This window comes from Podarcis erhardii (genome assembly GCF_964252035.2).
Source record: "Podarcis erhardii genome assembly, chromosome: 3".
Taxonomy (NCBI): Eukaryota; Metazoa; Chordata; class Lepidosauria; order Squamata; family Lacertidae; genus Podarcis; species Podarcis erhardii.
The window spans coordinates 85,872,896-85,891,582 of NC_138507.1; the positions used below are offsets into that span (position 1 = coordinate 85,872,896).

Below are 18,687 nucleotides of genomic sequence, written 5' to 3' on the forward strand. Positions count from 1 at the left end.
TTTGTTCTTATGGTGCATAAATCACTATGTGAATTGAAAAGAAGAATCCATCTTTGGGGACAGATGTGTGTGTTGGGGGGGGCAAGCTGAATTACTCTTTTTACTGGAAAATTCAGAAGAACCATCACAAATTCTTCTAGGACCTTGAATGAACCACGACAGGCTGACATCCGAAAGGAATGCCTCCGACTCTGGGGGGTGAGTAAAACCACAGAACAGCAAACTATAGTTTTGTAGTTCTCCTTTTTTAATGTCTCTGTATTCTCTGTTGAAGAGGATTTTCTTCCCTTAAAAAACCACAGGGCATGCTAGGGACTGTATATATTGTTTATATATAATTCTGTGTATTTAGAGAGTGATGGTTAGAGAAAGAGATTTTTATAAAACCATTTCCCAAAGGGTGGGATTGTCGCTAAACTAAAGATCTTCAGTGACAGAATTTTTTTTTTTTATAGAATTTATAGAAATTTTATAGAATTTTTTTTATAGAATATTTATTGAAATTTTCAAGAATAATACGATGTAAAAAAAACAAACCAACAACAAAGATACAAAAATACAAAAATCAAAACAACTAAAAACACATAGAATTTCCAATTACTTATTTTCTTTTAACTTATTTTCCAGACCTCCTCATACCTCCCTTTCTTATATTCCAATTCAAATTGTTAGTTCAGCAAATCCTCACCATTAATTTTTACTTATTTCAAAACCTTATTTTCCATATCTCTTAAGCATTACAGCTGGAAACCACTTAATTTCTGTCCAACATCATTCTAACATTCTCAGTGACAGAAAAATTAGTACTAAGTTAATTGTGAATGCGAGTATAACTTACTTGAGACATTCATGATGAATGCCAACTGCCTTCTAAAGCATCCATATTTTAAATGCCTGTTCCTGACTTACACACCACAATAGGTCATCTTGGACAGCAAGTCTCTTTGGCCTAGAACATGATTTCTGATCATTCTACTAAGTTGCATTGACCTATTAAAGTAAATGGCAAAGCTGCAGGCCATGCTTTTTACACTGAAAAATACAGTGGTCTTTGAGGTATCACAGCACATACGGTCTCAGAATGAATTCTTTCTCTCTTGGCCACCCTACTTTTTTGGGTTAGAAGTGTGCAACTAATGAAGTTCAAACTTCCACCGCTTGGATTTTATTTCAAATTGATATTCCCGTGACATAAGATTTGTGTAGTAAAATGAAATAAACAGATAGGTTTACACATAAAATTTTGCTTGTAAACCGTTGGTTCGTATTTGGGTTTGATGCATTGCAACAGGCAGTTGAGGCTCTTCAAGTCTGCTTCGTGATATGCAGGCTTTTAAGAAGTTGACTGCTGTTAAAAATAATTCTGCTGTAATTCTGCTACCAGGTTGGAATAATTGTGTCTCTTCTCATACTTCATTGCACTTGTTATAAGCTGCCTGATCGATAGCTTCATGTTAAGGGGCAGCATAGAAATGTAATAAAACAAAATCCCCATATTTCATGAGATGATGCCACCTATTATTACTGATCATAGCATTTTTCTACTGGAAGAAAAACCTTCTTTCTCTGTGTGTCTTTCTCTTAGTAACATGTGAATGGCTATTGGAGTAACAAGTTGGTTAAAAGAAAATAGCTGTTTAGCTGTAGACTTGTTAAATTTAATAAATCCATACCTGCTTTTAAAGAAAAAAATTCTCTCAAGTGTAGCCTGTGGAAATTCAATTTTAAAAGCATTGAAAGAACTCCTGCCATTCACAATTAGCTAAAAACAAAAGCGTAGACTGAAACATAATGTATGATGAATCTTTAAGTAACAGCTCTTGCTTTTTAGTATGCATCCCATTCCTATTATCTGAGAAATATCTCTTTGGCTTAAAATGTTTAGCGGCTGAGGGAGTAAATGTCATCGTGTGTGTGGACGAAAAGGGAATGTCATACCCTAATTAACCAAAAAGAGCAATGCCACTTAGTACTAGCCAGCTCTTAAGAGTGCTTCAATATCCCCTTTTGTAGTCACAGTCTGATCAGTTGATTGCACTGTTAGTACATGCTTTAGGTATATTGTTCTAAATGAAGTTGGTGCAGTGCTGTTTTTGGTTAATTGGCCAAAATAAGAAGTCGTATTTTGGCATGTGTATGAGTTGCTACTCAGGATACTCCATAGGACCCTAACATAAATAAACATAGATCCTTTTAGACAAGAGCAATTTCTCCCCAAACATACAAAGGACCTCACTTTCAGCATTCATGGAAACTACTACTCTGTAGCAAATGGGTGGAAAACTTAGGGTCCTCCAGGAGTTGTTGGATTATAGCTTCTATCCTGCCTGACCCATGACTGGGCCTGATGGGCAGTGGAGTCCAACAACAGCTGGAGGACCACAAGTTTCTCACCCTTGCTCTAGGTGGGGCCACTGGATAAATATATACTTCATTATTCAGAGCCGAGAAGAAGAAAACTAAACAGGAACACAAGAAGCTGCCTAATGCCAACTCAGACCATTGACCCATCTAACTCACTGATTGTCTGTGGTGCACCAGGCTTTCAGACAGCATGTCTTTCCCAGCCCTTCCCAGAGCTGCCAGGAATTGAAGCTGGGAATTTATGCATGCCAGCAGGCTCCACTATGGAGCTCTGACTCTTCAGCTGCAACCTGTCATCCCTGGATGAAAGTTGGATTGTGGGGATGTTTATGGCAACATATTTTGTTGGCTAATTACCATATTTTTCGCTCTATAAGACGCACCAGACCACAAGATGCACCTAGTTTTTGGAGGAGGAAAACAAGAAAAAAAGTATTCTGAATCTCAGAAGCCAGAACAGCAAGAAGGATCGCTGCCCAGTGAAAGCAGCAATCCCTCTTGCTGTTCTGGCTTCTGTGATAGCTGCGCAGCCTGCATTCGCTCCATAAGACACACAGACATTTCCCCTTACTTTCTAGGAGGGAAAAAGTGAGTCTTATAGAGCAAAAAATACGGTATCTATTGTGCAAAAGAGTACTTTTTTCTTTTTATTTGAAAAGGAACTGCTGCTCCCATTGTTCCCATTGAAATCAATTGCCAAAGTCTACTGGGTGTTTTGCAGGCATGTTGAAAAGCTGTAGAAGTAGTGTGTAGCAATACTTCAAAAATAATGCTTTGGGTTCTTCCATTCATGAGAGGCAGAGAGATTGTGAGTAAGAGGACAAAAATAGCCCGAATACAAGTTAATTTTGATCCATCAGTAGCTCAGGGAAACTCAAGCTCTTTTGTCTTTTACAAAATAGGTTAATATTTTAATGTGCATCTGCCTTGGCTTTCTTTTTGCTTCTCCATACGTCCCCTTTATTCTATGCCTGATGAACAGCAAATAATTAGAAGCAATGATGGAATAAATGTAATGTGTGAACCAAATCCTTGTTGACTCATTGGCTCTTGGGTTGCTCTAGATTCCAGACCAGGCCAGAGTTGCTCCATCCTCTTCTGATCCCAAGTCCAAGTTCTTTGAGCTAATTCAGGTGAGACTTCCAGTTGCTGTTTGTTCTGTATGCTCAGATTAAATTAATGCTCTTTATCATGAGACAGCAAAAAGCAAAGATGGGGAAAACACTCCCTCAAGGCTTCTTGTATTGGTTGCTGTTAACAGCAAAAGGTGAAGTGTATCGTCGTAAGTTTGGAGCTGGCTATTACAGAGAGGTATATCTGCTTTGTCTGTCCCTAAACGTATGTATCTACTTATAAACTCTCTGGTTCAAACAATCAGTTTTGCACACAATATATTTGTGATCAGATGCAGCATTGTGCAGTTATTTTGACAATTGGCTGTTGGAGGCAGAAAATGTCACTACGTCAGTAATAGTAATTTATTATTTGTATCCCTCCCACCTGAGTGGGTTGCCCTAGCCAGTCTGGGCACAGAAAAATACAAGGAAACATCAGGTATTAAAAATTTCCCAATAATCTTCAAGTGTCTCCGGAAAGTCGTGTAGTTGTTTATCTCTTTGACATCTGATGGGAGGGTGTTCCACAGGGTGGGTGCCACTACCAAGAAGGCCCTTTGCCTGGTTCCCTGTAACTTCACTTCTTGCAATTAGGGAACTGCCAGAAGGCCCTCAAAGCTGGACTCAGTGTCCGGGATGGACAGTGGTGGAGATATGCAGTATATGGAGCATGGAAATGACTTCCTTAATTCCAGTCATTGTGATAGCCTTTTCTGGGATAACAATTCCTTCTTCTTTTTTGTTTTTAGGGTGCTGACATGGAGATCTTCAGTTACAAACCAACACCTCTCAACTCAAAAACCTTGGAGAAAATCCGACCTGTGCTGGATTACAGGTGCATGGTGTCAGGAAGTGAGCAGAAGTTCCTTCTAGCACTAGGGGTAAGTGGTAATAATCAAATGTAACAATGAGTTTCAGCGGGGGGGACGGGGGGATGGGACGATCCCTGTGTATTTTAAGCAAGTTAGTGCTTGGTTAGCAATTTCATTCACCCATGCGTTGCTCCTGTTTATCTGCAGGAATGGTCTTGTTTTAGATCCTGGCTTAAATCGCCATGGTGGTTGTTTGGTCTGTGGATTACCTTTGCTAGTATCTCACTGATACGTTACAAGCCAATTTTTATAGTAAGCTTTACCTTCTTTTATAAATTCACCAACTACATGATCTTATCATGTTCTGATAACATGATTTCTTAATTTCTTCAGTGAAATTAAGTCCCTCGCTTGTGAGGGCTAAAAGAGAAGCTTGCTAAACAACCCTAATAACTGTTTACTCATTATTTATTTATTTAATAAAATTTGTACACTGCTTGATTGTAAAAGACCTTAAAGCGGTTTACAAAAGATAAAAAAGTAAAATTCAGAAAAAACTAAGAAATCTACTTTAAAACATACAAAAGTTAATATACTAGAAGAGATAAAATTTAAGATTTTCTTCTTCTGCTGACAACCTTTTTAGATGCTTCGTTATAAAGTACGTTCCACTGTGGCAATCTTTCTGCTGGCCTGGTACTAACTCCAAGAGACTGTGGCCTCATCTGTGAACTCCTTTGGTCCCTAATCTTGCTGCCTTCCTGTTTGTTTACATGCAGAAGTCTCAGATATACACTTGGGCTGGTCGCACATCAGATCGCTGGACCAAACTGGACTTGAAAACAGAATTACCACGGGACACTCTTCTGTCTGTGGAGATAGTTCATGAGCTGAAAGGAGAGGTGAGAGGCTGATTTTTCTTCAGAAGGGGCTAATTTTCTTCTACTAGCAATTTAAAACTCATATTACAAGGGGGAAAGGCCTGACAGACTCATCACTAGGGCTTTTGGTAAGGATAGTGGCATTTAAGGTCCTTTTGTGGCTTGCTCTTCTAAGGTAGGATCACTTGCACACATGCATATACTCCAGCCAAAGCTCTCCTCTCCAGAAGTGGATCTATCATTTTCTTACCAATTTACCAAGCTTGGAGAACAAATATTGCTATGGAATTATTGTTATTTTTAGTCACTAATCACAAAGTTTAGAGAAGATAATTTATTCAAGGGATAAATGATTTTCTGCAGGGGATATTTGCGAATGAAAAAATGTAAGCATTCCTGAGACTAGTGCACAAGCAGCAAACAAAATGTAACTAACAGTAATTGGAACACCAATCCTTATAAAATAAGTTAAAAATTCAGTCCGGGTAAATCAAGGCATTGACACAATTTTTCCTATCATTCAGTCAATCTCCTGCCCTTTCTCCCAGAGGACCCCAAGGTGGCAAACAAGTGATAAAGCAATAAATCATACACAAAATGATAAAAAATTGTCCAAATTAGTAAAATCAGTTTCATCTAATAAGAACAGGATAAAACAGTTCAAGAATAAAAACAGTGTGCTGAAATTCTAACTTTTTATACTTAAAAAAAGATGTGTTAGAAACAGTATGAAGTGCAAAATGAACTTCAGTGAATACGATCAACAGTAGAATCTGAACAATATCAAAATCATAAAAGAGAACAAAGCACTGTGTGTTACAACTACTGTAGGACCAAATTTCCCACTTCCATCAAGCTTGTTACAATTTATCCTAATAAAAATGCTAGTGTTTTTAATTCCATTATGCACTCTTTGACACTGTTTCGGAAAACCTAAAATAATGGAATTTTAATCTGCTTAAAGCCTAATTCACAGTTCAGGGTTCACCTAGTGAGACAGAGAAAGGAAGATTTACCTTGCTCAGCCACATATTCGCTTTGGCACAAAGCTATCTTCTCTTTGTAAGCTATTGCATTATCCTTGCTGTGCTCTTGTGTGATCTTTCCATAGCTTCTGACACAGTCCATTTGTTCAGATCCAGTCAGGCTTAGCTGAAGGAACATTTTGGGAGGTGGTTGGCTGTCGCCAGCTTTGCTGGGTTTTGTGTGTGTTCAACAGTTTTCAGACTTTTGGGGCAGGAAAATGTAAGAGACTTTGTAAAATAATGAACTGTTTAGAGAGAAATTGCCATCTCTGAAACACTCAAATCCAGAGTCATGCTGTGGAATTGATTTAGCAATAGGATTGGGACAGCCAAAGGGTACTATTTCTTCACACGGTGCTTAAATTAAAGGATTTCCTACTGCAGGATGTGGCGCTGGCAACTTGTAGAGATGGCTTTTTTAAAGGATTAAATGAGTTAAATGGGAGATAGATCTTTCCGTGACAGTTAAGAATGGAATTTCCATGTTCTGCCACAATATGTGCATGCTTACTTAACGCAGAGAACAAATGTAAGGGTGTTTTCTCCCATTACTCCCTGCTTGCGAGCTTTGCAAGGTTACCTGGCTAGCCACTGTTGGGAGTGCTGGCGTAGAAACACCCCTGATCTCCACCAGCTAAGCAGTTACTTCATTATTTTGGGAGATTGATTTGATCCATAGATTCATGACTTTCCCCCACCCCCTAAGGCAGCATGCCAATGGGTTTTATCTGTTAACGGGTGAGCTATGAGTTCAAGATCCAGAAGTGACAGTCCCATAATCCATTGCCCTGGTTTGCTCTCCAGTTACTTCCCCACAAGCTAGTGGTGTCTTACCCAGTATTTGGGAACAATTTTAAAACATCTTAGAAGTGAATTTTAACAGTATAGACTTCAGCATGTGCGGTATCCTTTATGGAATTGTATATTTGGGATGGGAGAACCTGGTAACAGCCCGATGCACATGTCATGATAAGCCATAGTTTGAAATAAACGATGGTTTACCAGGAATGAACCTGGAACCAGCACTCAGTTTGTTCTTGAAGCAAACCATAAGTGGAAGCCACCTTGGCTTACTGCTCATAGTTTGTTTGGGAGAAGCAAACCAAAAGTGCTTGTGGTTTGTTTCCTGGCTCAGGGTGGAGCAAAACCAACATGGTGGAGCCGTGTGCCCTGGTTTCCTGTGAACCATAGTTTATTTCAAGCTTATCGTGACATGCAGCCAAAGAGGCAATTTTTTTTAGTGTTACTTCTGAAGCAGTCAGTGAGGTGGGAAGCTGTTGCGCATGCAGATGGTATTCTTTGCAACACACTCAAAATACAGCAGCACTTTGTGAAGTGCCGATTTTCCTCTCCCTAGGGAAAAGCACAGCGAAAAATTAATGCCATCCACATCCTGGATGCCCTGGTGATAAATGGTAGTGATGTCCGAGAACAACATTTCAATCAGCGGTAAGCAGAGTTCGGGAAATTACTTGTGTATATAGTTTGATGGGTGCAGGGGGTGTGTGAGAGGTGGATTCTTAACCTAGAGTCTCGGCTGTTCAACAGAATAACCCCAAATAGACACTTGAGAAATTTTGAAAGAGCAAACTTCTGAATGCAGTATGCCTTTTCTTGATCTCCACTCAGTTAGCCAATGCAACCCTGTGGCAGAGAAGACTACTCCGTTAGCAGCAAGCAAGCAAATCTTAACATTTGGGAATATACTAGTATGGAAGGGATCCTTTTTCATGAGAAAAAGCCAACAGCCCTCAAATGCCTTCCTAGCCACTTTTTACTCATAGTTTGTCTATTTGGGGGCTTACCGTAAACATCTGGTTATTAAATGGGCCAAACTATTAAATCAGTAAATTTTTAGATTGGTTATGTTACTACTTTGAGTAGCCTCCCCATTGTATAAGACTTTAATCTGTTTCTGAGGAAAGCTAAACTAAAGAAATCCTTATTTTTTGGTTGCAGAATTCAGCTAGCAGAGAAATTTGTAAAAGCCGTCTCTAAACCTAGCCGGCCAGATATGAACCCCATCCGGTGAGTGTGGCCTTTTGGATTCTTGCTGTCTTTTGGGGCTGTAATTAAAAATACTTTGTAGGTAGTTTGTACCATGATGGATTTTCACATTAAGTTGTACGTTAGGAAGCCAGCAAGAGTGATTGTGGGAGGATGCTTTCCTATGAAAGACCATTTCAGATCAGTTTGATATGTGAAGAGCTTATCCTTGAAATAAACTGGTTTAGCTCCTTGACAGAAGAATCAGAGACCAAACGATGTGGTTCTCTTTCTGGGTCTAGTTTGTAACTTATATGAAGACAGGAGGGGAGGGCAAAGAAATCAGGGCACAAGAGAGAGCAGCACCATGGATCGTCTTGGAAACATACACTTTACTAAAGGGTGGTTGTGCCTCTTCAGTTTTAATAATTTTGTTTTGGATAACAAATTTAACCTGCATAAAGGGTTTCACCTCCTATTTCTCAAGCGAGTTGTCCAGCCATCTAAATTTAGCAAGAAGGCTGGTGGTACTGCTGACATGAAGTGCTCAGATCAGTAGAGTTCTGTGATTAGAAGTCATAATCTTTGATAAGTTTTTTTTCTTTATTACAGTATTCTACTTCTCGATCATGAGGGCTAGAAACTTCCTTTTATAGAAAGTTTAAGATTTTTAGGAGTCTTGATGAGAGCACCTGGGGAGTAATTTTTTTTTAAAGCAGAGTCATCAGCAGTTTTGAAGAGCTTGTAGGAACTCAACCTACAGTTAGATGTTGTGGCCAGCATATTATTCCACTCATGGACTTTTTTCCACAGAGTGAAGGAGGTATACAGGCTAGAGGATATGGAAAAGATTTTTCTAAGGTAAGTCCTCAGAAATCCTGAATTTGCAGCCTTTATTTTGTTATTATTTGGACTTTCTCAGTTCTTTTTTAAAGAGAATATTGTTAATTCTGCATTACTGGTAGGATTTATCAGCCTATCCAAAAGGAACATATGTTTATTGGCTAGCGGAAGGAAGTTAGTTAGGTTTTTTATGGCCAAGCCTCCAACACTGTGTTTTCCAGCCCTGCAGAGATCCATCCCATTTCTCCCTTGTGACATAGAAGAGGCTTGCTTGTGTGGCTGGCTGGTGGGAGAAATACTGGCTGCTTTTAAAGATCAGCACATTCCTATTTTGCACAATAGAATCCATAGATGGTGCTAAAATGACCAGATTTTAACCCTTGAATCTATCTGTAGATTCTGTAAGAGTTCTAGCTGCTTTGCCTTAGTACTTTACAAAGCTCTCAGCTGAACCTTCTAAGCCTTCTAAACCAAAGCTCTCAGCTGAACCTTCTAAACCAGGTTAAGGGGTGATATGATAGCCATGTTCAAATATATAAAAGGATGTCACATAGAGGAGGGAGAAAGGTTGTTTTCTGCTGCTCCAGAGAAGCGGACACGGAGCAATGGTTCCAAACTACAAGAAAGAAGATTCCACCTAAACATTAGGAAGAACTTCCTGACAGTAAGAGCTGTTCGACAGTGGAATTTGCTGCCAAGGAGTGTGGTGGAGTCTCCTTCTTTGGAGGTCTTTAAGCAGAGGCTTGACAACCATATGTCAGGAGTGCTCTGATGGTGTTTCCTGCTTGGCAGGGGGTTGGACTCGATGGCCCTTGTGGTCTCTTCCAACTCTATGATTCTATGATTTCTGTGTCTCTCTAATATTCAGAGTCCCTTGGTCCCCTTTTAAAAGGCTCCACAATTTTGTTCATCATGAAAAGTGTTCAGCAGGTCTCTAGTGAGTGTGAGGAGTCCCAGGCTTCACCCAACTGTGGAGCTGCAGGGGGGAAGAACTGCCCCTTTCCTTTTGCATCCCCCAAGTTTGGAGGAAACCTGGGAGTTGTTTAGAGTGTTGGGTGTTCAGAGCACTCAGCAAGGAGATTGTCCCAGATGCATCTTTGATTTGGAGGTTCAGCATGAGGTCACCAGCAAACCAGCTCCCTTGGGGGTGGGGCATGATCCTGGCAACAATTTTTTTGTTGGCCGACAACCTTCTTATCTTGTTCATCCTCACAACACCCCTCAAAATTATGTCACAATTATACTTTTAACAGAGAGAAGAATTTGTGTTGGTAATTTGACCACAGTGGAGTTTATGCTTGGCTAGGGATTTGAACTGCGCTTCCTGGACCAAGTCCCAGGGTCCAGCTGTTTGCTACATTGCTGAGACCTGTGCTTTGTGCATTTTTTGTTACTTTGGGTATGAACACCCTGTTGCTTGGTGGCGTAGGTTAGAGATGAAGATCATCAAGAGCTCAGGCGGAACCCCACGGCTGTCCTACACTGGCCGTGACGACAGACATTTTGTTCCCACAGGATTGTACATCGTTCGGACTGTCAGTGGTATGTCCTTCTCTGTTCACAGACTCTTTGCTATGATGGTCAAAGTCAAGCTCTGAAATATGCATCTCTGCTTTGGTCAAAACAATTACATGGACCATTTTTTGCTTTTAAAAAACCGAGAGAGTACATTCCTCTATTTGGTTAGGTGCCTCTCCCATTCTGTCTTGGATCCTGGTTCTCCTAGCAGAGCGCAGCATTGTGCAGGGGAACGTTGGAAGCTGGGGAAGATCTTGAGGTATTTTTTTTTTTTGCGGAAAAAGCAGTGCAAAATGCTTGCAGAAGATTGCTGAAGTAGTTTTCTCCTTTCATATGCCCCCTGTGCTTTTCTTCCTTAAAAGCCATCCATGATAAATACTACAGAAGCAGCTTCTCTTCCCATGCTTTTCCTGCCACCACTCAGGATTAAAATGAGTAGGGTACCCAGTAACTGGATGAGAACTCAAGGGCAGGGCAACTACCTGTTCCCTTGTCCTCTGTCCATCACCTGGCGCATGAGGCTGCTTTTCCTGCCCCATCATTCCTACAGTGTATTCAGCTAATGAGTACCAGCAGGATTGTAGCTAAGCCAGGGTCACTGAAAACCAAGTGGAAGGCATAAGCATTCTTGGGGGAATCCCAAGATTGGCAGAAGTACAAAAAAACTTGACCTGACTTGGACCCTACCTAGCTTCAGCAAGGTGGTAGCCTCATATACCTTCAGGCCATATCCTGAATTTTCCAGATGTGCCTTAGAAATGAGGTGCCTTGGTGTACAAAAAAAAAGTTTATTGGCAAGTTTTTTCTTCTCATAAGGGTCTTTTAAGACCCTCTCAGACACTGCTGCCCCATAGATTTCACAAAGGTAGTAGAACTGCTAGCAAAAACTCCTCTGCAGACCTGGGCAGTGCTATATGGGTGGAGGCATTTCATTTACATCAGGCATAGGCAAATTCGGCCCTCCAGATGTTTTGGGACTACAACTACCATCATCCCTGACCACTGGTCCTCTTAGCTACGGATGATGGGAGTTGTAGTCCCAAAACATCTGGAGGGCCGAGTTTGCCTTTGCTTGATTTAGATATTGGGGCCCAAGTCATTTGGGGCTTTGTATGTCAACATGATCACCTTGACCTTGCCTTGGAAGCACAATGGCAACCAGTGCAGGTCTTTTAAGAATTGGTGTGCTATGTGCTTAGCCAGCAGAGCCCACCAGTACTCTGGCCACTGCATTCTGCATCACTTGCAGCTTCTGAACCATTTCTTAAGGACAGCCTCACATGCAATACTCTACAGTAGTCCAGTTATGCTTCTCTTTTTAATCTGATCTCGTACCCCCCCCCAGATCCGTGGACCATGGCAGTTAGCAAAAATTCTAATAGGAAATTTTTCTACAACAAGACAACACATAAATCAACGTATGAACTGCCTCAAGAATCTGTTGCACCATTTCAGTGAGTATCATCCAGAAAATACTGCCAGTTTATCTAGAAGCAATGAGGGGGATCATACCAGCACATGTTGCTTTTGTAGTGCATAGATCTCTCTCCAGCATCATTAAACTGTGTGGTGTTGACCTGTAAATTGTCCACAGAAGTTACCACCGCAGGCTTTGCTCTATTATCTAAGGAAACTTTGGGAGGGTTCTGGATCATGATTTACAAGTCATTGTACTCTTTAATAGTTGGCTTTGGGAGGTGGCAAGGTAACCCAGCATGTATTAGACTGCATGCCACAGTTGGTATACTTGGATAGGTCTGGAGTCTGTGTCAGGAATAGGTCTCCCTGAAAGCTTTTGATCTTCTAAATATCACAGAATTACAGTGGCCTGAAACTGCTTGATGTATCATAGTTTTCCCCAGACAACTCTGGGGATCTTTGAAAGGATGCTAAGATTTCTTGGTTTGATCTTGGGCCCCTTAATAGAACTACAGCTTAAACTTTGTAATATGGAAACACTCTCACTTTAAAGGCTTTGAGATACAGGAAGAAGCTGACTAGGAGACTTAAGAAAAGGCAGCACTGCACTAAGGCTTTTGAGGAAGTGGGGAACCATACATACCTGCACTTAATTCAAAACATACTCCTTGAGTATCTGCCACCAAAAGCAGAGATGTATGGTTCACCTACGCTTCTGTTCTATGCCCTGTCAGGTTCTGAATTCTGGGACCTCACAGCAGTCAGACAGAAGCAAGAATGAAATAACCCTTGCTTACGCCAGAATCCTAGAATCTGCTGTAGCTGTCTTCTTCTCATTGGCATTCTTGTCTTCCACCTTCAGCCATTAGATGGTTACAAATTCTGCTGCTTGCTTCAGCCATGCTTCCCCTTTCTTCTGTTCTGTTTGCTTTTGTTTTGTTTTGTTTTGTGGGTGTTTTTTGTATTAAATGTAGACCCCTCTTACTTTGAAGTTCTTTAATCTCTAGCTCTTTCATACTGCTTTCCTCTGTCTTTACAGCTCTCCTTATTACTTTTACCAAGGCTCCAGGTGTTTGGACGGCTTTCTATCTAAGCCATTATATGCAGTTGCTAGTGAACCCCAAACCTTTCCCATTTCCTGCGGCACATGCAGAGAACTTGGAAAAGAGGAGTATCTGCTTTGCAGCTGAGTTTCTGCAGGATGGGCAAGAAGGATGAGACCTGTGGGTATAGGGCAGTATACAAATTTACAAACAAACAAACAAGGTGTCTTCTGCAGAAGCCTAGAAGGAAAGGACAGAAATTAGTGTTTCCGTGCGCGGCTCTGGTTCGCCAGAAGCAGCTTAGTCATGCTGGCCACATAACCCGGAAGCTGTACGCCAGCTCCCTCAGCCAATAAAGCGAGATGAGCGCCGCAACCCCAGAGTCGGCCACAACTGGACCTAATGGTCAGGGGTCCCTTTACCTATGCAGACAATGAGAGGCTCATTCTCAGGAGTTCTGTTTACCCTAAGAAAAAGCCAGCCTAGTTCTCGGGCCTGAGAGTGTCTGACCCCTGGGAACTCCTGCTGAGTTGCTTCTAGTTTTTCACCTCTCTTGCACTGAATAGTTTTAGAGAAACTGTGGGAGCCCTTTGAACTTCTTTTTGTCAAATGCTAAGCAGGCAGTAAGCAGAATCTCACTTTCTTTCAGAAACTCAGGAATTCTTTCCTTTCCCTTCCTCATATTGCATATTTTCTGCAGAAAGCATAACTGTGGCTCTGAAAACAGTGGGAAGGAAGAGGCTTACGTGTGACTTTGATAATGGATGTTTTGCATTATCAGTTGTGAACTCTAATACGGTTGTAATTAGGCACTGATATATTTTCTTGTCACAATACTAATATCAGAACAGTGCAACTAAATAGGCTGTGAATATTAAATGCCAGTAATTGTTGGACTCGAAGGCCGCTTTGTCTCCGGCAATTAGCTACTTGCTTTTTCTCCAGTATGACAACACTGTTAAACAAGGAGGAGAACCTGAGCTCAGGCAGGAATAGAGACCTGATCAATGAGGCTGCTCCAAGAGGATTTTTTTAAAAGATCAGAATGTACAAAACTTGTTTATCTAAAATGTCAAGTTTTGCTGAGCAGTCAGAGTTGCTGCAGCTCCTGCGGTTTCCTTTCTGGTTTCTGGACTCTTCAGAAGTCTCCTGTAAGTTCTTTTATAGATTCTGCTAAGGGTACTTCATTTTCCTCACCCCCTCAGAAGTCTAAATTTTTTTTGGCTCTGTGTGCGTTGGGTTCCCCCACTTTCAGACACCAAAGGCATTGATTTCCCCCTTCTAGTCAGTGCTTTGACTTGAGGCAAAAATAAGGCTGTTTCTGTTAAAACAACCTTTTGTACACCTGGCTGTGGTGTCTGTGTCTGCAGTCTGCAAGTCCTTTAATTGGTGGGTCCTGCAGAAATTATCGATTAGGCTTTCTCTTAAGGCATCAGAGTAGAGGGAGCAAACAGGGGTTTTTTTTGGCCACATGACCAGCAGACAGGCTTTTGATACTTGGGGGCTGCATGTTCAGCTTGAGATTCATATTCCCACTTGAGAGCTGGCAAAAGATCCCTCCTCTCTCTTGTGCTGATTCTGCTGTGATGCGAACATCATCAACACAGACAAAACACATATACGTGGCCATTTTACACCTGAAGTGCCTTATCAGCCGTATCTATTCCGTGGAAGCTGGAGGTTAGACTTTGTGGGGTGTTTGAAGGTGGAATTCAGTGTTGTGCTCCTCCCATCATTTTGTCTGTGCAAGCATTCCAGTTTTCTGGGTAGAAAGACCCGCTCTCTGCTCCCCCTTTGTGCTGTTCGGGGGGGGGGTTCCTCCTGACACTCTCCTCAAGCCAATTTAGGGGGCATGTAGCAGGAGGGGAGGGAAGCCCCATTGCACAAGCGGCCAGGATTGGCTGAAGATGTCGATATCAGGCTTTTAATAGGACTTCCAGAAGTGAAGGAAGTTACTGACCACACCTGTGGCTACTACTCATCATTCTGTTGTGCCCCCCACGTAAAAAACAAAACAAAAAACAAAACAAAACACCCTACCCATTCCTTCTTTGGCACTGGACCCTCTGGCTAGGCAGGCTCAAGAGATGGGACTTCACCACCAGTTCCTCAGAATGGTTCTTGCCGTTGAAGGTGAAGCAAACTCTTCTAGACTGGGCTTACCTTATGTATGGTCTCACACGCACACATAGGGAGGAAGAGCTACAGTTCAGATGAAGTTATTTTGCTGCTTTCTCCCTTTTTCTTCACCCATACTTAACCCTCAGTTGTAGCAAAGGCACATATAGGAAATTTTGCAAAAGAATTTAACAACTAGAAATTATGTGCTAATTTGTATAAAGCTGTGCACAGCATTTGAGCTCTTTTGCTATGCGGTAAGTCTGAAAAATCCCTGGAGATTATTTAGTACATAATCTGGGCTTCTTGGAGATCCTTCTGGTTTTCTTTTTAATGCACTCTGCTACATTCCTTTAAAAGGAGCCTTTTTGTGCCCTATGAAAGTTAATTGAAAGCACTGCCTTATTCCAAGTCCAGATCAGTTAACCTGGTAATTCTGTGCCTCAGCTTGCTGCTATTCCAGTGATACAAACAGAGGTCCTTGCCTGGAATCCAGGGCTCCTTTAATTAGAGATAGAGCTGAGGGCCTTATATACGCAACTGTTTGCAACTGCCTGTGTCCAACTCCCTGTGCTGATTTCTGCCTTCTTTGTCCACAGAATTTGCTACTTCAGTCGCCTCTTCTGGGAGTGGGGGGAAGGCGTCAGAGTGCACGACTCTCAAAAAAGGGACAATTCAGAGAAGCTATCCAAAGACGCTGTCTTATCCTTCATCAGACTCCACTCGCCCTACGACCAGCTCCTCACGCGATCCTGGGGCACAGGAAATGAGCCTGGGTTGGAATCTTCAGCAGCTGATTAGAATCAAGTTTCTTCCAGCTGCTTGCAGTGAACCATGGAGGAAAACTATGGTCAAGGAAGCCTGGTCGGGTGGTAGAGGAATCAGTGCAAAACAAATGGGAAATGGCTTCCAACTGCAAACTAACTCTGTACATAAATATCTGCTCCGGGCAGTTTATCCTGCAAGTACCACAGAGGTAAGATTCCTGGAGCAGAGGACATTCTTCCGGATTGATCCCCACCATCTCTTTCTAGGGCTTTCCCCACCTGTGCGACGACCACCTGGCCTCCACGTAGCAGATGGCACAGCGAGCAAGAGGATGTGCACAGCTCCTTGGTCGTGCTTGTAAGAGTGGGAGGCAATGTAGCTGGAGGGAAGAGCGGGTTTTTAAAGGCCTCAATTTGTCCTTTATGGTGCCTCTCTGCTTTAGGAGCCTGGCGTGAATTTACTGGGAAGTTTGGCTCTTGCAGCACTTACTTCCTTGGGCTTGTGGCCCATGCCTAGGGAGCTCTGGGTGCTTGAGGGGCGAAAACTGGGCAAATGGGAGGTATTGATTGTAATGGTTCAGGGGTAGTTACTGCCGACAGTGACTTGTGACTATGTTGAAAGCTGGATTTCATGCTTCTATGCAAAGTAAGTTTGTTGCGTTTTCCCACTCTCCACTTTCAGTAATGCAAATGGGTCACCCCAAGCAGTTCCATTTTGAAATCCTTGAGGCATGCCTAGTGTTTTTCACTGAGTTCAGCGAGTTGGGAAGATTTGGAATTTAGAGGATTGGTGGCCTCCAAGAAGCATGTGGTTTGGTTGAACCATCTGGACTTGATCTTTCCAGGGTAACAGCCAGCCCTCTTCTAAATAGGTCACTTTCCCTTGGCCTTTTTAATTATTAAAATAAGCACCAGAAATCATTTTTACGTTTAGATTAAAAATTCCGTCTGCAATGAAGGCACAGAGGATCTTCTTTCTTTTCCTTTCCTGCAATGATGATGAAAAGTAACCTTTGCTTTTCTGGCCTGTATTTTGGCACTTAAGCTCTTGTGAGCTGAGAACAAAAGACCAGCTTGAAGGGCACGATGGTGCTTCCCCGTGTTGCGACTTTGCTTGAGATGGAAGGAAAACCTTTGCTGCGTTTTCTAATGGGAGCCAGTCATTAATACACTGCAAAAGACTATGGAGGCAGTGAAGGCACAGAAGTATTTGCACATGTTGGCATGAAGGGACAGCGTTGACTTAAGGGGTGGCCTAGATTGTGCCTTAAGAAATCTGCAAAGCTTCCTGCAAGTGAAGACATCATCCGAGTCTCTGCCCTGATAGCAAAGCACCCAGAACAGGACATTAACAAGGGACACCCAAGTCCGCTGTGGGGAGGTACTAGGCAAGCCACCACCACTCCACACAACCCTTTATAAACCTCCTTATAAGCAGAACCTAAATCTTGTGCTTTTATTAGGCATGGCCTTCAAGCCTGCTGTTCTTCAGTCACAAGGTTCACATACATTCATACTTTATTTATAGCAGTAGCTTAAGCAGTTGTCTAGCTTGATCAAGACTTTGCACCACTGGAACTTGTTTCGAGGTTCCTTTACTGGAATACGGCAATGGGAGTTGCAAGCTGTCCTCTTTGCGTAGCGGTTGAAGTCTCTGATGATCAGGCATGAGGAGGAGGCCACTCCATATACTGGAGGGACATCAGCTGGCGCCAAGGGGTGGTGCCAACACCAAGGTTCTGCTTTTTCAGGACAATTGTGGCAGGAACAGGGCAAGTTTCAAATCAAAATTGCCTTCCTGATACGGGATCATCCTCTGGGTAGAGCGTAGGGCAGTGCTTGACCCATTTTGTTTCAAGTGGGAAGGGACAAAGGTGAATAAATAACCTCTGACTCCTCTAATTTGAACTTCATGGCGTTGGTTTCTGAAAGTACTTGTTTTGTAGAACAGCATGGTGTGTTTTGAGCTGCCTCCCCCCCTGCGCCTAATATGACACAGCAGACAAGACTAATGAGACATGTAATTAACAGTGGGTATTCTAGCTCAGAACCTCCTTGCCTGCTGGCATAGAATATTTCAGAAAGATTTTATTATAAGACCTGACTTCCTCTGATGTTAGTCTATATTATTTGAGGGCAATTGGTAGGGGAAGTATGAATACTGGGGTAGAATGATTTCAGAAATGTCTACCCTCACTTAATTCACCTGCGCTACAGCTAATTTCTGTTGTCGTAGGGCTAGTAAATGGTGTTAGTAAAAGATCTAATGGCCTCTTATGGGGTCAAGTTTCTTCCATTGTGAAGTACACTAGCTGGGGAGCCCAGGTCTCCCAAGTCATTTCAAGATCTGTTAAAGGCCGCATGCCTGACACTAATGAACATTATAACAGCTTAATTCCAGTATTGGGGAATGGACTCTTGATAAGTTCAGATCATGGAGGGCTATTAGAAAGACTGGGCCTGGATAATGCAACCTGCTGTTGTTGCCTGTTCTCATACCAGCCCATGGGGGAAGGTGGTCAAAAATGTCTTGCTGAAAGGAATGTTTACAAAATGTGTTCTGTGAAGCTGTGTACCATTTGTGTTTGTTCCTCTTCCTTTTTTGTCTGTGCATCACCAATACAATCCTTATAATTCAGAATGTGCTGTGTTCTTGGCTTAGATGCATTTCCCAGAGCTCTGCTGTGTATATAAAGTGGCCTAAGGAAGGGAGGGTAAAACTGCTCTGGCTTGAACACTTCGTAAAGAAATAGTAAGAGAGAGAGACTGAGTATTAATACAGCTTAACATAAGCCA

The 18,687-nt window shown here is 42.1% G+C and overlaps 1 protein-coding gene across 1 annotated transcript in view; it reads left to right on the top strand.

Moving 5' to 3' along the window:
• CMTR1 (cap methyltransferase 1) overlaps positions 1-18,532 on the top strand; it is a 37,504-nt gene extending 18,972 nt beyond the window's left edge. Inside the window, exons 15-24 of the mRNA XM_081854154.1 lie at positions 141-198; positions 3,429-3,497; positions 4,229-4,360; positions 5,071-5,193; positions 7,555-7,646; positions 8,157-8,225; positions 8,997-9,044; positions 10,456-10,568; positions 11,890-11,998; positions 15,724-18,532. Coding sequence (XP_081710280.1) covers positions 141-198; positions 3,429-3,497; positions 4,229-4,360; positions 5,071-5,193; positions 7,555-7,646; positions 8,157-8,225; positions 8,997-9,044; positions 10,456-10,568; positions 11,890-11,998; positions 15,724-15,925 — 1,015 coding nt within the window. The 3' untranslated portion in view covers positions 15,926-18,532. The remainder of the gene's footprint in view (positions 1-140; positions 199-3,428; positions 3,498-4,228; positions 4,361-5,070; positions 5,194-7,554; positions 7,647-8,156; positions 8,226-8,996; positions 9,045-10,455; positions 10,569-11,889; positions 11,999-15,723) is intronic.
• Positions 18,533-18,687: the final 155 nt, after the last annotated feature.